Here is a 21,089-nt window from a genome sequence, read left to right as displayed (position 1 = left end):
CCCATGGGCTTTTCTCTTGGAATTTTTCCAGTAACACAGGGTGAAGGCAATAGAGTTCCATTGAGAGAGGCAAGATGAACTTGTTAGGAGCTTTAAAATTGTCTTTCGTACAGAGAAAGAAGAAATCAGGAAAGGATCCCTTGCCAAACCACAAAGAAGATAGCTAGTTCATAAAGAAACACTAATTTCTCTAGCATTAGTGGGGAATTACTCACCATGGGGATTAAGAGATGAGTGCCCTTTTAATCAAAGGATGAGAGACCTTCCCTCAAATAACTGGGGTTGGCTAAGGGTCCCACCCAGCTCAGAAGAGCAAGCCCGCAATGAGAAGCCACTCCTTCCTGCATTACACAATGCTGTGTTTTTAGGTTAATCCTCCAAGGATATTATGGTAACTTCCAATGGTTAATGAATAGCCTCTAAGTGCCTGCTTCACTTAATTGTCCAAAGGCCAGTTGGTCCCAGAGCATATAAAGCTTTGAGCTGGCTAATGACAGCATTCTCTCTGAGCGAGGAAGCAGGGGAGTGGAAGAGTTCCAAAGGAGCAGGGATGCAGAACAGAACTAGTCTCGTTCTCTGTGCCCTTGCCCTCCTGATGGGCTTCCTGATGATCTGCCTGGGGGCCTTCTTCATTTCCTCAGAATCGATATTCAACTGTCGAGGGAACCTGATCCTGGCCTATATGCTTCTGCCACTGGGGTTTGTGATCCTTCTGAGTGGAATGTTCTGGAGCACCTACCACCAGGCAAGGGAAAGCAAAGGGGTGTTCTCCCATGTGCTCAGAAGACAACTTTCTCATGGGGCACTTCCCCTGGCCACAGTCGACAGGTATGTACGGGGAGGCCAGAGGATGAGGAAGGCTGCAATGGGGCCGGATTCTGGAAAAGCAGAATGAACTTAATCCCACTGTGGAGAAATACCCATGTCCTGCAGGGCTGTATGTCTCGAACTGAAGTTTTCCTGTCGGGAAATTACTCTGGGCTTAGTCCTTAGGAAGAATGGTGTTGCCTCTGGGGAAAATCATGAAGTAGAGGGTATTTAGATCTGAAAAACCACTTCTCCCCACATTGAAAACCTACCTAAGCCAATAGAAGAGGCCCAACTCTTAGGTTCTTTTTTTGTATCATGGAAGCTGTCCTTAGAGGCAGGTTGTGGTGAGTTATTGCCCATAATCCGGCTACCAGGTTATAAGGAAAGGAAGTTCCAGACCAAATTCTGCCATACAAATGGCATTGTATGAACAAACAGGCACTGAATGAGTCCTGCAACCTCTTCATGAACTCAGTAAGGTCCCAGCTTACTGTCTTTCTAGGTGTTCTGATCACACCTTGCATGACAGATTTATTCAAGGCAAGGCAGTTAACATTCCAGTGGTAATTCAGTTAACCTTACCACCTCATACCCATTATGATGGCTCTTACTTATAAAAACAGAAAACAACAAGTGTTAGCAAGAATATACAAAAATCCGAAACCTAGGGGAGACCAGGTGGCTCAGTTGGTTAAGCGTCTGCCTTCGGTCATCATCTCGGGGTCATGGGATTGAGCCCTGCATCGGGCTCCCTGCTCAGCTGGGAGTCTGCTTCTCCCTCTGCCACCCTCCCTCCCCCGACCGCTTGTGCTCTCTCTGGCTCTCTCTCTGTCTGAAATAAATAAATAAAATCTTAAAAAAAAAAGTCCAAAACCTTGTGCACTACTGGTGGGAATGTAAAACGGAGCAATCATTTTATGGAAAATGGCATGGAGGTTAAATACAGAATTACCATTTGATCCAGCAATTCTACTTCTGGGTATGTAGACAAAAGAATTAAAAGTGGGAACTTGAACAGATAGTTGTATACCAGGTTCATAGCAGTATTCTTCATGATAGCCAAAAGGTGGAGACAACCTGTTTGTCCGCCAGTGGACAAATGGATAAACAAAGCGCGGTCTATCCATACAATGGAATATTATCCGGCCACAAAAAGGAAGGACGTTCTGATGCATGCTAGAGCATGGATGAACCCTAAAGACATTATACTAAGTAAAAGAAGCCGTTCACAAAAAGACAAATACTGTATGATTCCACTTACATGAGATATCTAGAGCAGTGAAATTAATTCATACCCAGAAAGCGAACAGTGGTTATTGGGGTCAGCAGGGAGGAGGGAATGGGGACTCATCGTTTACTGAGTACAGAGTTTCAATTTGGGATGATGGAAAAGTTCTGGAGAGGGATAAGGTACAGAATGCCACTGATCCATACACTGATCTGTACACAGTGGTAAATTTAATGTTATATATATTTCACTACAATAAAACAAAATTCAGTTCACCTTATGGTCAGTATCAGACAACCAAACCCTCCTAATTCTTGGCTGAACACAGGACCATTTAGGGATAAAACTTCAGGCATCATCCTCAAGACGCAGGCTGTAAGACTCCATAAATTCTTCTGCCCTTTTCATCTAAAATATCTTAGCTACTCCACGTATCTTGAATATAAATAATTTTACCCATGACGGTTGATTTTTGACATTATTATGCTAATTAATAAGATACTAATTATAATAACCAAACCCCATTTCCAATGTTTATTATACTAACTGGCAAGGTCTCTGGGTTTGATAAAAGATTAAAATAACTAAAGTGATCACGGATGGTGCTTCTTGAGTGATGATTTTTTTTTTCTTGTACAAATGTTAGATGGTTGCCTCCAGAGCGTGAATTCCTGATAAGAGTAACTGATTGCAGGGACGCCTGGGTGGTTCAGTCGGTTAAGCATCTGCCTTTGGCTCAGGTCATGATCCCAGGGTCCTGGGATTGACCCCTCTGTCAGGCTCCTTGCTCAGCAGGGAGTCTACTTCTCCCTTTCCCTCTGCCTGCCACTCCCCTTGCTTGTGCTCTCTCTCTGTCAAATAAATAAATAAAATCTTTTCAAAAAGAAGAGTACCTGATTGCCTACAGGAGGCAGCTTAAATTTACTAACATCACACCATGCCAAGTTATTTCAAAGGGATCCATGATATGGCTATTGTGACACCCCATTGAACTGTCTCTTCCTACTGCATCTAATAGATGCCCAGCTTACCCAGAATGGCCAGGAAGTCAGTCAAGAAAAAGTTGCATTTCTCAGAAGCATATGCATTCAAAATGGGGACCCATATTGAGGTATCAGAGCAAATGAGTGTGCAATGGTGGCCCTGAGGGCACTGGGAATGTGAAATGGTGGGGGAAGGGCAGATGGGACTGGAAGAGCCGGATGGGATTTGGGGGCAGGTGACAGTCATCCTGGAGCCTTTCAAATCACTCCAGGGAAACAGCTCACCTTTCTGTCTTCAATGTCTTTACACGTGTGCCCCGTGACACTGCCTTGGCTATTCTGAGTGAAGGCTGAGATTTATGCCGTACAGTAGACCACTCCTTCAGCTATCTCTGGCTTCGCGCCTGGTAATATTTGGAATGGAGCTGTGGCTACAAGTGGCGGGCTCTGTTCTGTTGTGGTTACGCACCATAAACACTCCCCGTGGGCACTGAGGGATTCGCTCTATAAATACACAACTCAATCAAGCTCGCCTTCACTCTTCCTCACCTCACACCACCCCCAGTCCCATTCATGGTGGAGAAGCCAGAATGATTTAGCAATTAGCAGCATTGGGCAAGATGACCAATGAATACATCACCTTTGGCGTGAATGGCTCCTTTCGCCATTGACCTTTTGGCATGGAAAGGGGGGCCAGTGAAATCTACATGAAGTTGTTGGTTGAAATGGTTTGAGAAACGAGTATGTTTTTTTGGAAACTAGTCGCTGAGACTTGAAAGAGTGAGAAGAAAGAGAGAAGCATCGGATACAGTTGAGGAGACAGCACAGAGCTGGGTTTTTAAAAAGTTTTATTAGACTGTAGTTGACACACAATGTTACATTGGGTTCAGGTGTTTAACAGCGATTTGACAAGTTTATACATTGGTTTTCGTTCATTATTTTGTTGGCTAGGAGGATTTGAGACAGTGAGCACGAATGTGGTGTGTGTGAATGGGGACAAGGTCATGGATGGACTAACTGGGTGTAGGGAAGTTGAGCAGCTGAGGCCCCCCCCGCATCCCTCCCCCTGGTGACGATCTCACACTGAGAGTCCCTGGTTCCCATGAGGGAGAGAGAGGGAATAGCTTGGAATAACCCACTGGGAAAAACAGGACTATAGAGGCACACATCCGATGGCTGATAAGGAGGGTTTTGCTGGAAGAGCGGCACATTTTTTTAAAACTGGTGATGCCAGGGAAGAAGTACATCTGTTTCAAAATCAATGTTTCTTAACAGTTTCACTTCACACAATGTGATTTGAGAGAGGCAGGCATATGCCTCTTTGGCGTTAACCACTTAAATAACACATGTATGTTTGTGGCATTTTGATCCCCAGGCCAGATTTCTACCCTCCTGCGTATGAAGAGAGTCTTGATGCCGAGAAGCAACCTTGTCCTGCAGAGGGAGACGCCTTGGATGTTCCTCCACCTCTGTACACAGAGATGGGCCTTGAACTCGAGGATGCAACGGATGCCCGCCCCGAGGCCCCACCTTCCTACGAGGAGTCTGTAGCAGGTGGGGTGCCGGCAGCCACACCATTGCAGGATGTTCAGAGGCAGAGCCAGCGATGCTGAAGCAGGGGACACTCCCTCATGCTCAGAATGCACCTTCATGGGCTACAGCTGCTGATAATAAACGTGGCCACTGGACTATGGCAGGGAAAGTGTCTTCCGGGACCCCCAGGAGTGCTCGCCGAGGAGATGCTGGGGATGACAGCCATGCAGTTCGACCGATGTGCTTGGCCTGAAAGGAAGGGTGTGGTCGGCAGCCGGCAACATTTCAAAGGATTCGCACTAACCCCAGCCCAGGTGGGCTTTGGGACCGCTTTTGGAGCTCTGCTCCAAGAGGCTTTTGGCTCTCACTCAACCCCCTCCCATCACCTCAGCCCCAGGGGGGAAGGAATAGGTGCTGCTCGTGGGGCAGCCAGGCGCCTTCAGGCACTACATCACCCAACAATCGCAAAAGGAAAGCAGGCTGGAAACAAAGGGTCATTGTGGTTTAATTTGTGGGTTTTGTTGGCTGGTGTCACAGTATTACCAGAGTGACACTGTAATTCGCATTGTGGGAGATGTGCTCTTGGAAGCCATGAATGTTACTTCATATTACTTAATTTTAATTATGTGTATTTTACTTCTATGTGGAAAACAACTACAATATTTCCTTTCAAAATGGCTCAAACAAAATTTTCAATGAATATCTTAAAAACGGGATGGTTGTACAGCAGAGATGACAAGGTTTCTTGGAGACTCAAATGGGACAGACAGAATACTTGAAAATCCATAAGACACAGAATTCAGAGGGGAAAACTGTACTAGCCGTAAGTTGTATTAATATAGATTTTGACATAAATCTTCAAAGGCATTAAAATATCCATGTGTATTTCAACAAATCCCTGCAAATCTCTAGAATCTTAAAGAAAAGAGACTATATTGTAGTACTTTGATCCTTAACAGAAAATTCTTTGGGGTCTCAAGATACAGACCCATATGCATTTTTAGGCTTGGGACATTTATTTTAAAAAACCCACTGATTCGTCCTCAGCTTTATTATATTTTATTACATGTTTTAACACACGAGGACATGTTGGGTGGCAGGACAGTGGAAGAGAGGCAGCCTGATGCTTTAGAGCTTGGACAAGAATCTTCATCTGTCTGGGCCTCAGTTTCTTCCTCAATCAAGTGAGGAATTTATGCTAGGATTGTTATCTAATGATTACGGAATGCCTTTTATATGACGGGTTCTGTGCTGGGAACTTTTTTGTGCTTTTTGTTTAGCCCTCATTATACCCTTCAGAAATAAGTGCAATGGTTAGTCCCATTTTACAGATGCATAAACTGAGACTTTGAGGCATTGAGAAACTTTGCCCATAGCATACAGTTGTTTCCAGTAGAGGGGCATGAGAGAGTGTATTTACTTCAAACATTTGTGCTAGGTTAGCCCTGTCTTAGCTCCCTTCTCCCACGGAGCAGTCTGGACTTCTCTCCAGCTTCAGAAAGTGGGCCCCATCAGGAAGTGGAGCCCCAGGACTGGTACAATACCTTACAGCCCTTGGGGAAGCCAGAGAGCTTGCTCTAGCATTCTCTTTTATATTTTTTAACTTAAAAAAGACTTAAAATTTTTTCACTGTAGTTGACATATAATAGGGTTCTCTTTTAACATGTAAATACGCCCTCCATGTTTTCTGCCTAGGAGCTTGGCCCCCACCTCTTTGTGCAGTTTCCTTCTCTCTGATCATTCCATCGATGATGAATAGTGGCTCCTACTGGTGACAGGCAGCCCCTGTAAATGGGCACAGGGGGGTTTGAATAGTGGTGGCGAGGATGAAGAGTTTTCAAGGGCTGCAAGATGGAATGGGGCCTCCATGGCCTCCTCTTCCCATTTTTGCAGAGTGCACAGATGAAGCATGTCCTGACAAATACGCAGGAAGCCACATGAAAGGAAATCCTGGTCCTTTTACATGAAACATGCATTTGGGCATCTGGGATTTGAATCCTTGACCTCAAGGGCATAACTGGATATGAAGGTCACTCATGGCTGTCCAATGGGAAGGTGACCATTTCTTAGCAATGCAATTTATTATTTCTCTCTTGTCATCTCTTTCTATCCCTCTACTGAGACTGTTACCCTGAAATTTTCTCTGGGGTCTGAACACATCCAGGGGCCTGAACCAACTCTGTCACTGGGCTTTCATCCAGAGTTTGCATTGGTCATAAATGGATTTTTCCAACTTCTGATAGTCATATGAAACATGTTATTTTTGGTTTACATAAGAAAATTGTTTTGATCTCTTTACTGCAGTAAATTTTGTACTCAAACTTCCCTCTCTTTCATCTCTGTTTTGTATCAGAAAAAAAAAAAATCAATAGGGGAACATAAGTCAAAGTTTGATTCTCCATGCAGAACTAACAAACCATCCAGATGAGTTAATTCTTTTTGAAAACCCAAACATCACTGAACACCAACTATTGATTCAGAAGATAAGCCAGCTGCTTTCTGAAAAGAAGTACTACTAATAGACATTTATTGCTTTTTTGAAAATGGATGTACTCTGAAGCCAGCAACAAGGACACGGGCGTTACTCCAAACAAATCCTACCTTTGAGAGGCCCAGCAATTAAAACCCGCTGGGCAAGTCACAACAGAAGTGTTCTGTTGTGCTTAATAAGAATTCACTGGCCACCCCTAGGGTACTTACTCAAGGAGGTAGACATTGTATCCCGTCTTCCTCCTTAAGTTTATGGTACAATTAGAGGTGATGGATGGAGAACCACAATTCCCTGAATGGCAAGGAAGGCACAGACATTGCAAGAGAGTGAAGAGGAGGCAAATATTCACTACAGTCTTTGCTCATTCCCTTCTCTCACACGGGAATGGTAGGCTCACCTGTCAACGACGATGGGAAATTCTCAGAGGTGACGGCTCCTCCACTATTTTCATCTTATAACCTTCCTCTGAGTGGCAGCTCTAAGTACTCTCTCCATCCCCCAGAAGGTGAGCATGACAAGGTCAGTTATAGAATACATTATGCTGCATCTTTTGCATATCTGAGATGTAGCGTGTGTATTTTTGACCTCTCCACTCCAAAACTCGCAAGTACTTTTACTGGCCGTTCTACCCATTCCTCAAGATTCTACTTAAACACAGAGTCTTCGGTGAGGTATCTCCCCAGCTCGCCCATATTGCAGGGCACCTACTAGGTGCTAAAAGTCATGAAAAAATGATAAAGACGTGGATTTATAATGCATAGCTTCATCATATTCTATAATTTTCCATGACAGGTTAGGCTGATTCACATACCAAGTGGGCTGCCAACTGCATGAGCCATTTCCACCGATAAGGGCTCCAGCTGGTGGGAGTGGGACAGGCATCCGCTAAGCTCTGTTGCCTCTGATCATCTCTTGCTGTCTGTAACTGTTGAAGGGCCAAACACTGATTTACCGGCATTACATCATTTCGAAAGGTGCACGATTTCTCAAGCCCTTCTCCACTCAGGGAGGGAAATCTTGTCAAGGCAGGTGTCTGGGATGGCAGCGTCCACGTGTTTCAAGACTACCCGATGCATGATCAAGCAATAAAATGGAGTCACCTGTTGGGCACTCCCCTCTCCCGCAGGTGCTTTTCAAATTCCCCACACCTGCCACGGCTGATGGCTATCACTGCCAAAGTAAATCCCATGCCTTACACGGACCCACAGCTGGCCAATCAGAAGTCAGCACACCATTTTCCCCGGGGGATGTCTACATTATCTGCAGAGCACACTGGCTCGGCACAGCCAAGCGTCAGCGCACTGTGCCGCCGTGGGACTGGTCATCGATCTGAGGCTTCCTGTGTAGAAAGCCTTCAGGTCATGTCCAAGCCCTTCAGCCTGAGATGCCATAAAAAACTATTTGTTCTGTGAATCCTGTGGATAGAGGCTGCACCTTGGATCAGGAATACTGGATAAACATCTCATTTTAATGATGGCTGCCTGCCATGTTCAAGGTCAGCTAATGAACCCAAGAATCATGAATGAGGCAAAACAATTTTTTGTTCTAGGGGACTGGCGGACCCCTGGTAGGATATTTAGAATCCGGGGTCCCGTCCCCTCAAATGCCTCCCTGGCACGTATACACACATTTCCAAACACTGCTCTGGTTGGGAACCGCTGCATTGTAGACACTGTTGCTTGTCATTGTCCTGGGGGCACATGGTGTCACGAGTGAACCCCTCGATATTAGCCCATCACAAGAGTGGCCCGACAGTTGCCACACTCCAGCCACCCTCTCCTCTAGGATTGTCTCCTGTGGTCCCCACAAAAGTCTCGGACCTCTCCAGTCATTTACTCTTAAGAAAGACTGGTGGCTGGAGCTTCATCTTTAAGACATAAAGACCATTACGTGCAGAAAAGTGACTTCCTGCCTTCCACCTCTCCCGAGAAGAAGACAAGAGGACTTGCAGGCATAGCTCAGCAAGAGAAGCTTAGATTTTACATAAAGAAGAAATAATACCTTGGCAACGTCAATTTGAGCAGGTTCCACAGAGAAAGGCTGTGTCCCAGAGCCACCACAGGATCTTCCCTTGGGCAACCTAAGAAAAAGCTCTGTAAAAATCGGTGGCCGTGCAGCTGCTTCTTTCCATAGCTGGGCCCAAACATGTGCTCCACCTGCTCTTTCTACCTCTGTGCTTCCTGCACTCTCGCCCATCTGTGCCATTCTCTCCCGAGACCCAACGCAAGCATCCTCTCCAGCCATCCTACCTCTCAACTCCGTCTTTGCTCTGGCTACGTGGACCCCTCGTGAAATCATATACATGATTATAAGTCTCAGGAAACTCCACTCTTCGGGAAACCCATCAAGTGCTTAGTGTCCTGCCATCTCAGAGCTAATCCCTCCACGTGTTCCCATAGCACATTGCTGGCGCCTCTACTAGAACATTCATGTCCTCCTGCTTCTTCACGTATGTATGTCCTAGCCCCCCGTGTCCACATTACAAGCTCCTAGGAGCAGGAATCCTGTTTTGTATATCTCCTCGCTGCACCACAAACAGGACTCTGCAGAGAGTAGTCGTTCAGCCCATGTTTGTTGAATGAATGAGTGAATGAATGAATACTTGGGCAGCTGGGCGCACATGCTGGAAATAAAAAAATAGATTTTTAAAATGAGGATTACCTTACATTTGAACTTTGAAGCTAGAGATGATTCAAAGTTCAGCAACTTGAGAAAAAAATACCTATTTTCTGACCTGGAGCTAAGCTTTATAACGCATCCAACTGCGTGGACCCACACAGAGCCGAGTAGTAAATGGACAGCCACCACTGACCCCACGTAAAGCTTTAAGGCATATGACATTCATGGCTGATAAATTCCATGACTTTAGAATCTCTGCTCGAAGCCACCCTCTGTGATTATGAAACGAAGATACTTACGATGAAAGACCAGTTGCCAATTTCGTCTCTGCTGACTCCCAAAGGCAGTTTTGAGCCATCTGCCTTTTCTGGTCCCACTTACGTAATAAATTCCCAGGTCCTAACAACGAAAGCCAGCCCTTGCCAGTGTTCTGAAAGACAGACTTATCAAAATGTGACCACCCATGGCAAGACAGACACGCAAAAATCCACAATCCATGCATCAGGTTGAAATCAGGAATTTCTTTTTTATTGGCTACTACATGTCGGAGCAAGTTTCTGACAGAAGCAGAGATAGAAAGTGGCCACAAATCCCTTCCCAGGAACGTCTCCCTGCTTGCGCTCATCTTGACTACAGCAAAACCCCCTTGCTTCACAGTCAAAGCGCACCACGTCATCCGTGCTAATGACAGGGTGAGTGAGAGGGTCGTTCCCAAGGAAGCAAAACACACGCAAACAGGTCCCACGCACCAAGTGTCCCGGCTGGGTGCACACAGAGGCTGCTAGAGCTGCAGTATCCTTCCCCTGGGCAAAGCGAGCGAGCTGTGACCTTCCGGTTTCCAGCAGGGGTGCCGCCCTCCCCCACCCCTATCTCATCAGGTCCTTAACGACCACCAATAAGGTCTTCTTCCAGCAAGCACTCTGTTCTCCACTTTGCTAGCATTTCATGGTCTCCTTGTAGAGCCACTGTAAGATCTGAACTGTGTCTCAATGACTGCTTTAAAACAGACCCTTACTGGGAGATAAGGGAGCAGAGAGAAAGAGAGATAGCAGACATGGTGGTATTTTGTCTTCCCAGGAGGAATGAATATAAACCCCTGTATCACCCTACGGGATGTTGTCAAGGGAGGGCCGGTGAAATGTTAGGCATTCATCTGCAGAGTCCTGCCAAGAAACGGCTTTCTACCTGCACAATGAACGGCTGAATTTGTAGGAATGCAGCCCGCTTAAGAGCTAGAATAGTATTATTTACAAAACGAGAGAGGTAAACACCCTTGGATGTGTTTCGTTGAAAGTGTGCCATGGTGATCTGTAGAATGCTTCCGATGTCAGAGAAGGTGGCACCAGGACTCGGCAGGGGATGGGAGGGAGGGGGAGTGGGCCATCTGGTGGCCAGAGGCCATGAGGAGTCCCACAACGTTCCCCCTGGGAGACCTGACTCAGGATGAAAAGCTAAGTCCTCCACCACGCCAAGGAGAGTCTTCCTAGGTCTGCCCAGCGGCACCCGTGGCGTGGCGGGAGCCTAATTCTGGCACTGCGCTCTGTGCGTGAGTTTAGAACCTTTCCTCACCTAACACCATGATGGACACCTTCCCGGCCCACTTACTCTTTCTCAAAAGGTAAGGGTCCCTTGTGTGATAAAATATAGATACCAAATGATAGTGCAGCTTTAACAGACAACTGAAGACCCTATTGCATTTGGAGGAACGGACCCAAATCCAAACAAAACAGATTTTTTTTCTCTTCCAACCCGCCCCTCCCCCACCCACCAGCAAATTATCGTGTGTGTGTGTGTGTGTGTGTGTGTGTGTGTGTTTCAAAGTCATAAAAGGCACAAACAGGTAGCAAGAAGGCGTGGGTGAAGTGTCTCCCGCCAAGCGCTCTCTTTTGGCCCTGGTGACCGATCTTTCCTCCATTCAGGTGATGACTGTGGGGCCCCTCCGGCCGGTTCTCTCATGAATCTGGGATATTTTCAGCGCGATGGCTATAAGAGGACTCAGCACGGCCTGGAAAAGGACGGGAAAAGTCTGTGAACAACTCACGTCAGTCACAGGAGGGCCACTGTGATTGGTTTCTGTCACAAGCATCTGGATTCAACTCCAATTTGCAGCTTAAAGACAGAGTTCCCGCTGGCTGGATACCTGTTCCCTAAACCCTGGTTCCTCATCCACAGAAGGAGAGTAGAGTGGGTCGGGTGCGGTGGGGGGGTGGCTAGGGGAGGAGATGGTCTCCAGAGTTTTGTCCAGCTCCCCAAAAACACCGATCTCAGACAGGAACCCACCAACTCAACTCTCAGAGCATTGGGGCATTTCAGAGCTTTGTGAATTAAGGAAGTTCAGAAAACGCCACAGTCTTCCTCTCCCACTCTCTCCCCACAGCATGTACACCCTGCCCAGACACGTACACACACGAGAACTTGAGGGAACACACTCATTCTGCAGCCTAAGACCAGAGGCCTGCAGAACCTACTATCTTGATGTTTCACAGAAGACAGACCAATCCATCAGCTAGTGCTGCAGAAATATCTACTCCTTTCTTCCCATCAAATAACACTGTGGCTCATTAGGTGCCTCCGTGTCTCTCAGAAGGAGGGGGGTTTAGAAGCCTAAGGAGTAGATTCTCAGAAAGGCAAAGGACATGGAGAGGAGAATCACTTCTTGCCCTCTAGCTGCTAATCATTTCACAGAGGTGAGGCACTGTTTTCCAAAGTGTGGAAAACATACTCATACACACAGATGATACGGGAGATTATTCTAGATGGTTCGTGGACATGGCGTTACCTACAAAACAGTGAGAAAGTCACCCCGTTTTCCATTCTTCTTCCATCCTCTTAATTTCATCAAGGAGAAACTCTGTTGGCTGCCAATCTTTAATACATGAACCCAAATAGAGCATGCCTCAGGCAAGCATTACCTAGATGGTAGGTAATATCACTGTATATCTTATTGAATTCACTTTTGTGAATTCAATTTTATTTATAAAGGGATACTGGTTTTTTTTTCCACATAGATGCAAACTTTCTATAATAAATAAACAGATTCAAGTGAAAACAATGTAAGTCCATTTAAAGGACAAATACTAATACAGGGATACTGATGGAAGAGAAGTTTGGGAAATACTAGCAAAAGGGAAGAAACCAAGATACCATGTTGAGGAAAATAAAACCTGTCATTTTTGAGAAGGGAGAGGGGGATTCTGCTACTTGCAACCCTCCCCTAAGCCTGACAGGTACAGGGATGAAGGGAATGCACGCACTCTAAGCAGACAACAAGAGCACAAGCAGAGGCCCAGGGTCCGAGGACAAGCACAAGCAGGCCCGTGTGTCCTGAATGGAGTGTAGACACACAGCAGTCCTGAGTAACAAGTGAGCAAGCCTTGTTTGGAGGGATGGAAACGCCAGGGCAAGGCGTGAGGATTTAATTCATTAGGCAAGGGGACATGCTGGAGTTGTCTGAGTTAAGGGGTGACACTATCAGAGCTGTGCTTTGGAAAGATTGTTCTAGAGGTAAGTCCAGGATTTAACACACTTATGGCTAAATGGGTGAAATTATCTTACTCTGTGAAGATGACCAGACAGAGAAGCTCAAATATAATCTTGGAAGCTAGAAGGGAGATGAGAGTCTTGAGCCATTTCATCACAAGTGCACAAGCCAAGTGCACTTCCCTCCGCTTCCGTATCCATGAACATGATATACAGAAACAGAAGGTTTTATGTTCTTTTAATAACCCTCCTGGTGCCCAGAAAAATTTCTTACTGGCACATTTTGCAAGGCCATATTCCATGTGATGCCCATATAGGGGCATCTAGATCCTTGAGGAGCCAAGCACCCATTTTGTACGGAAATCAGATTATTAACTTTCGTTCCCTTTTCTGTCTTCTCTTCCCTCTCCCAGGTTTTTTGGGCTACATAACTCTTCATTAACACCTATAAAGGAGGTTAAATAAGGACAGAATGAAGTGAAAAATCAATCACTTTAACTGAGGTCCTTGAGGGCAAATAAAGATAAACTTTATCCCATCTATTTAAGAAAATGCAGTGAAATTGAATTTAAACTTAAGAACTGAAAAATTAAGACATGTTTTGTTTCATGTCATTGTGAATTTCAACATCAAAGACTTTCAACTCTACAGCTTTAAGTGACGGTAGCTATTGGCAAGAGGGTAGGGAAGCACAGTTTTAACCAACACCATAAACCCTGCCCAAGTTCTTGTAATGGATTTCCACCGAACTCGGATGATAAAGCTCTGCTTTCCATTTCTTCTGTGAAACATCCCGACTGATGTCCACAGCGCAGGAGCTGTCCGTGAACCAGTCCGTCACTTTCTAATATGCTCACCTACTTCTGCCTCCAGCAGCTGAGTTATGTGCTTATCAGTAGTCAGCTAAATTTGTTCCTAAATACATTAACACCTGTTACACTAGTTCTTCAGAATATGCACTTAAACTACATGTAAACCAGTGAGATATGAGTATACACAGGAAGGGTTCTATGAAAATTAAGTTGAATGTTCTGGAAAGAATTAGGTAATGGCACTTAGCTACTCCTGTGAAATTAATATGAGTGAGATACAGTGAAACACTGGAGAGGAATAAAAAAAAAAGTCTAGAAAATTCTTTCTTCAGATTGCTTCCCAAGTGTCTTTAAGTTCCCGCTCACTATAAAGAAATTAAAGGTGAACATTACTGATGAAATACGAATGGGAATCTATTCAAGAGAGATAATGACAACACAAAACAGAGTCAGGATTTTTGCGGTCCTGTTTGCCTTCAGAAATCACAGCTTTGATACATGGGAATCCAGACTCTTCTCTCCTATCATCCACCATCCATCATAGAAAGGAGCAAGGGGAGATGAATTATCCTGAGACAAGTGGAAAGGCCCTCAGAATCGGGAGTGAGACGAGGAGTTAACAGAAGCCTGTGGCTGTGAGATGAGATATCTGAGGTAGAACTGGAAGCAGAGAGCTTGAGAAGCAGAGAGGAACATGGGGTGATCTAGTTTTGAGATTCTCTTGTCACAGACGAGGAAACCGAAGCACAGACAGGAGCCATGAGGGGCCCAGGGGCCCAGAGGCCCATGTCTGTTTGGTGGCTGAGCTAAGAACAGAGTACCACCTCCTCTACTGCTCTTTCCATCCCACAATCCAGAATACAAGGAATGAGAGGGGAACAGAGTGGATAAAAGGGTGAAGGAGGAGAGATGAGGGAACAGTGGGACCGTCACCTACTGCACCAGACAAGTCCCACCTCAGAGGAGGGGTCAGACAGGACTGACCAGCCATCTACACTGACCAAGAACAGGAGAGCATTGCTGGTTAGATGAATGTATTAGACGTTCCGAGACCACTCTTTGTGAATAAAGAGAATAAACTAATCGAGACTTTAATGAATTAGGAATGTAGCATCTTCTTTCTAGGAAGTGCTTGACATAGCTTTTCTATGCTCAAGAGTAAGGAACGGTGAGTGCCCCTCTTGTGGCAAACTGAGTTGGCAGCGTACCCATCCAACAGCACTCTCACTCGGGCTCCAATGTCCTTCCTCCATCTTGGAGAGTCGGGAGGATATCTGTTGCCATCTCCGGGTAATAAGCCAACCAGGCTAATGAGGGATTAGGAGCCTGTCTCGACTTAAAATTTGGATGCTTTGTTTATTACAGGTTTTAACTGCATCGATTTTGATTTTTAAAAATACCGCATTGCAATACTTCATTTGATTGCTGACGTGTTTCAGTGCCTCTTTAAATTTTGCATCTAGCTAACCTCACCCTAAGCCCAGTCCTGTATTAGGTTTTAACCTATTCGTGTTCCCTGGAAGCACAGAGAGGGTTTTTCCTTTCACTCTTCCTCCCATCTCCTCTTACTTTGTGTTGCTGTGGTGGTGGTTCTGATCCATGTGCATGCAAATTAGGGCCATAAAAACAAACCCTAACCAAATGAACTTCCCCCGACCAGCAATGGACAGGAGAGGTGTAAATGATCTGAATGTCCCAAGACTCAAAGTAAATAGTTAACGATTTTTTGGAGAAAAACAAAACCTAACTGGAAACACCATCATTTATTAAGCCAGATTTGTCAGAATTTGTGGAGGGAACCCAGCGCTGGGCTGGCCTTGAGGAGGAGGGAGCATTCGGATGGTCAGGGAAGCACGGGTGCAGGGAGAAGGGTGCGGGATGATAGTACTTATCCTAGCTCCTCGTTCGGGGCAGATAATACCACCCAGGACAAGGCAGATCACTCACCAGCAGAAGACACAGACCTTCTAGTGCCAATAAAATAGGAATTTGTAACAAATGCCACTTTCTCCTCATTCTTAGGGGTAGCTTCCATCAACACCCCCACTGAACGGCCTGACCTCCTCTCATGATTTCATTCCAACATTTGGTTTTAGTCTATATGCTGTTTGCTTCGTTTAAGGCAGTGGTTTTTGAACTTCAGCATGCATCAGAATCACCGGGAGGGTCTGTCAAAGCGCAGACTGCTGATCCCCTCCCTGAGCTCCTGATCCAAGAGGTCTGAGGTAGGGCCCAAGAACGTGCGTCTCTAACAAGGTGCAGGTGATGCTGATGTTGGGGATCCAGGACCACACTTTGCAAACCACTGCTCTAAGGCGTGCTGATTCCTGTACCTGTCTAAGTTCTTTGCTCCAGCCCCAGGCTCAGTTTTCTGGCTTGCATCACACAGTTTCACCCCCTGGCCACAGCTGACTGGACCAGGAGTGGGTCCCTGACCTTCAGGCAGCCCTCAGAGGCTGGCCAGCAACCTGCCAGACGGCCAGGGACAAAACTTGAACCAGCTGATCCGATTCTTTCCCTCAGGGGTTAAACTGATAGGTAATGAAAGAATGAGCCAGTTAGCAGTGGGAGCTAAATTAACCACAAGGTTATAATCGATTAACCATGAGGGTATAAGGCGCCATGGTAATCCAGGGGTTGTAAGAAAACAGGGACTCTGAGAAAGATGACGAAAAGCTACAAGAAAGCAGAAAGAAACCAGAGAGCAGAGAGAAATAATGAAGAGTTGGTAGAGAGAAAAGAATGGTGTGAATCCCAATCATCTCTCAAGTAAAGGTCCATTCCCTCCTGCCCAGGGGGCTGAGTCTATAACTCTGCTCGGGGTCTGGTCTCCAGGACCTTGGATTTCTTGAGCTAACCTTGGTCTCGGTGTGTCCTAAAACAAATCAAAATTTTAAAACGAATTAAGACAAAGTTACATTAATCCAATGAACTCACCCAAATTATGTTTTTCTTGGATCATTCTGAGGTACCATCATGGCTCAGCTTTTTACCACCAGCGAGAAAAAGCTTCTTTCCTTATAAAAACAAAACTTCTTGCGAACCCAAATTAATTTCCTCACCAACTCAGCTCAGGGCCGCACCAGGGCAGCCCACTAATGTCTCCAACAGCTGGGCCGGAAGTGCTCTTTGGTGAGTCTTTCTCTCTCTCCTCACATTCAAACCCATCGATCATATTTCCACCGTGGCTCCCCATCCACCCACTGCTCCTCGTCCCATTGCTCCCTCCTTAACACAGTCGCCCGCATCCCCTACCTGTTCGCAGCCTCACTACGCCGAGCTTTTCGGACCAGACTCATTCATGACGCCCTCACGTAAAAGTCCCGGATGATCCCTCCCGAGTCCCGGATGATCCCTCCCAAGTCCCGGATGATCCCTCCCAAGTCCCGGATGATCCCTCCAAAGTCCCGGATGATCCCTCCAAGGCTACCTCAGCCCCTCTGGCAGGGCTGTCAGGCTCTTGACGGCTGGGTCTCACTCCCTCTGGTGGGCAGAATAATAGCCCCCAATATGTCAGGCCCAAGTCCCTAGAGTCTATAAATGTGACCTTCTTTGGGGGGGGGGGGGAGGTTCTTTGCAGATGTGATGAAGTTAAAGACCTCGAGATGAGGAGATTTTCCGGGATTATCCAGCTGGGCCCTAAATGCAATCACGGCTGTCCTCGCGAGAGCGAGTCAGAGGGCGACCTCGTACACACACGCACAGAGCAGCCGAGTGGAGGCGGGGCCGGAGGCGGGAGTGACGCAGCCACACGTCCGCCCGCGTCAGCAGCTGCCGGAAGGGGGAAGAGGCAAGAAGCGTCCTGTCCCAGAGCCTCCAGAGGGATTGCCAGGCTGCAGACCCCACGATTTCAGAATGGTACCCCCTGAGCCAGGAGAGATCCATTTCTATTGTTTGGAGCCCCCCAGTCTGGGGGGACGGTTACAGCAGCCACAGGAAATGACGCTGCCCTTCCTTGCCACGAGCCCTCCTCAGTCCGCTGCCTGCCCCTTGTCTCACGCCGCTGCACCCCTGAAACTGTGACACCCCCCTCCCAGCCTGAGGCAGCCCACCCGCCTCTCGTCTCCACTTCCACACGGTCGATCTGTCAGTTTAGAACCGGGTTGCAATCTCACCCAGCCCTCGAGGCCTCCTTCCTGAGATCTTCCGACAACCCCACCCCACCCAGCTAGGCTCCCTCCGTTCTCCAGACACTCCCTTGCTTCTCTGCTGATTCCTTCTTATCTTCACTTAGAGGAATTTGTAGAGTTGTTTTTACCCCGCTCTCTCTTCCTCTACACACTTCCCACTAAACTCTAAGCTACTAGAAGGCAGAGTTTTCTTACGTATGTCGGTTTCCCTACAATATGTGTCTTGCCCATAAGAGTTGCTAAACAAAATGGCGGGTTTGGGAAATCAGGTAATCAGGTGAGTTGTCCAGTGTTTAACGCAGTGTGTGGTTACCGAGAAGCTACCCTGTGTTTGTACCCCCTTCATCAGGAAGATCCAGCAGGAAGAGATGAAACTGTCCATCGATTCCCCCACCTGCCTGCTCCTCAACCCAAGGGAGAGGCCAGGCTTCGTGTCTCTTAGGCCAGGAGCCCCTCTCCACTTGGGAAGGGTTACTAGGTTCTTGGGGGATTCTAATTAACACTAGGTATTAACGTGGATCAAGGGCTGGGCTGAAGGCTTCATCATCCAGAGCTGAAAGCAAAGGAAAGCTGTCAAACCCAGGAATACAGGAGAGGAAAAGGACTCTGTGTTCGGGAAATGGTGGGAACCTGAGCTGAGCCCCCTTGGATCAGCAATGCCGAGGAGGGAGGGAGGCCTGTGGGCAGTGGCAAGGACCACGGGGTTAAAGAGCCCGTGCCCCTGCCCAGAGCAATGCCCCAGACAGATGGCGGGGACAACACACAGACGTGGTGTCACAGAGCAGCTGAGGAAACCCGCATTCTCCCCTGGATGGCGAGCACCCTCTCCAGGCCTCTGTCCCTTCTGCATGGTCTTCGATGTTGCGGAAAAGGGACGGAGCCCCAAATGGCCACTGCTGAGCTTCCTGACAACTCAGGCTGGGGTGACCAAGTTAGAGACCGTCTGATCTGTACAACAGAGCAGTGTGACATTTCTTGTATCCCAGGAGTTGTAGAGCAATTCGTACCTGTTAGGATTATAAACTTGGAGTCATCCTCTGACTTTGTTTCCAATACATCGGAGCATTGGAGACAGTTTCTGATGATAGTGCCTTTTAAATCCTGAACACTCACACAGTGTGACAGAGAGAGTCGAGGACAGGGATCTGTGATCCCCAAGCCCACTTTAGAAGGGCTCCTGCCCATAGGGGTAACTGGGGGTGGAAACCCATCCCAAGCCCATCTCAGAAGATGGCGAGGGGCGGCATCTTCCCAGAGGAAGGGGTGCCTTTGTCTTCCCACTAAGATGCCACCCACCAGCCTCATCATCCTGGATGCTTTTTACAGTTTGCACAAGGGTGCCCTAGAGGCTAGATGCCACTCTGGCTACAATAACTCCGATTTTAGATAAGAAGAATGGCTATTTTAAACCCATTTGGGAAACATCTAGAACAGGAATTATTACTGAAAACAAAATCAAATGTTTTTGCTGATAAAAATTAAGGGTGATGGGCATTAAGGAGGGCACTTGAAGTGATGAGTCCTGGGTGTTGTATGCAACTGATGAAATCACTGATCTCTACCCCCGAAACAAATGATACACTGTATGTTAAATTGAATTTAAACAAATAAAAATAAATTAAAAAAAATAAATTAAGTGGAAATGCTAAACACTGCAACATTCTGCTCTTTATTACAATCCGTACAACCACGGCCCTGACTTTAATTCCTTTTTCATGCAACACATCTACCTGTCTTGATCTACAATAGAACTAAAATTAGCCAAAATGGAGACTGAAAAATGACCACGTAGGTCTGAATTTTGAGCCCGACACTGAGGGAACCATCGATCTTGTCACCATCAGAAGCCCGGCCTCCACAAAAGCTCTCCTCTGAGGGGCAGAGAGCCATCCCAAGATATCAGCTAACGAAACACTCCCAAAGAAGTTCAATCAAAGTGGAAATTACACGAGCCCTTTGGGACGGCAGTGACAAGTCTACTAGAAACCACACTGACCAGGCAGACCCGGCCCCCTTCCCCACCACCCTCCCTACTCCTGCGACTGCGGACTTTAAGAGGTGAAAGGCAGCCCCTAGACTGCAAATCCAAAATACAACAGAAGAGTCACGAAGCTGATTTTCCTATTTGTTCAAATGTGAGCTCCATTTGGCTCCAGACTCAGAAGTATCTTCAGAGATGGTTAAAGGGGCAGAGCCAAACCACTGGCCAGCATCTATTGGCACCGATGACAGGCATCAGGCAGAGTCTTGGCGCCCCGTCCTCATCCTGTGCTGCAAACACAGACCGACCTACAAATGTGACAGCTTACATTTCAGAGAACTGCCCCCTGGCCACTCTTTCTCTCCCCCTCTGTCCCTCTCCTCTCCCTTTCGAGCCTCCTTTCTGCCATCAAAGACACTGTGACAGGCTGGGAAATGACTAGCTGGTTCAGATCGCGACAATTTCTGCCCACCCTCCTCAGACATCCCTACTGTGTCTTCCACATTTCTCTTCATTGGGTATATTCACAACAGACTTCAAAGGTTTCCTTGATGTGGAACACACTTGCCAATTCAGAAGGAAAGTACAGTTGCCCACCCCGCTACTGCCACTCCCGGAATTGTTAGCAGAAATACACCGCATGATGGAAAGCAGGGTTAAAAAAAAAAAAAAAAAAAAAAAAGGACCACTGTCCAGTTGGTGTTGCTCAAAGGACTCTCCTTGAAAGCATTCACCTCCTCTTTGTCCCTCTGTTCCAACCACTTCCAAAAGCCATGGTCTAGGTCATAAGTTACTTCTTAAAAACATGGTTCCTAGGGATGGAACAATAATGAGGTTCAGGTTGGCTTTCTGCATTTGGATCCCAGGAAGCCTTGCGCCTGAGAGATGTGTTAAAAGCTTCAAAAGAAATTCCCCAAAGGTTCGTCAGAAGACTGTTACCTAAGTACGAGGGGAGAAGCATCATGGATGCTACTCTGGGCTCCCATCATGGCGATGTCCTCTTGGTGCATCTGGGGACCAGT

The 21,089-nt window shown here is 46.8% G+C and overlaps 2 protein-coding genes across 2 annotated transcripts in view; one reads left to right on the top strand and one right to left on the bottom strand.

Annotated features, from left to right (window-relative positions):
- Positions 1–550: 550 nt before the first annotated feature.
- TMEM252 (transmembrane protein 252) lies at positions 551–4,812 on the top strand. The gene is made up of 2 exons (XM_032427489.1): positions 551–828; positions 4,397–4,812. The coding sequence occupies exons 1-2, from the start codon at positions 551–553 to the stop codon at positions 4,632–4,634; spliced, it is 516 nt and encodes a 171-aa protein (XP_032283380.1). The 3' UTR covers positions 4,635–4,812.
- A 5,356-nt stretch (positions 4,813–10,168) lies between these two features.
- The window catches only part of PGM5 (phosphoglucomutase 5), a 198,798-nt gene continuing 187,877 nt past the window's right edge, over positions 10,169–21,089 (bottom strand). Inside the window, exon 11 of the mRNA XM_032427488.1 lies at positions 10,169–11,669. Within this exon, the coding sequence (XP_032283379.1) occupies positions 11,580–11,669 (90 nt within the window). The 3' untranslated portion in view covers positions 10,169–11,579. The remainder of the gene's footprint in view (positions 11,670–21,089) is intronic.

The sequence above is a fragment of the Phoca vitulina genome, unplaced genomic scaffold (assembly GCF_004348235.1).
Source record: "Phoca vitulina isolate PV1807 unplaced genomic scaffold, GSC_HSeal_1.0 scaffold37, whole genome shotgun sequence".
Lineage (NCBI taxonomy): Eukaryota > Metazoa > Chordata > Mammalia > Carnivora > Phocidae > Phoca > Phoca vitulina.
The sequence above is the reverse complement of the archived record's forward strand: the minus strand, read 5'-3'. Positions and strand labels throughout refer to the sequence as shown.

Coding starts and splice junctions, on each gene's coding strand:
- TMEM252 (XM_032427489.1), top strand. CDS start 551: ATGCAGAACAGAACTAGTCTCGTTCTCTGTGCCCTTGCCCTCCTGATG. Junction 829..4,396: donor CCCCTGGCCACAGTCGACAG/GTATGTACGGGG, acceptor TTTGATCCCCAG/GCCAGATTTCTACCCTCCTG.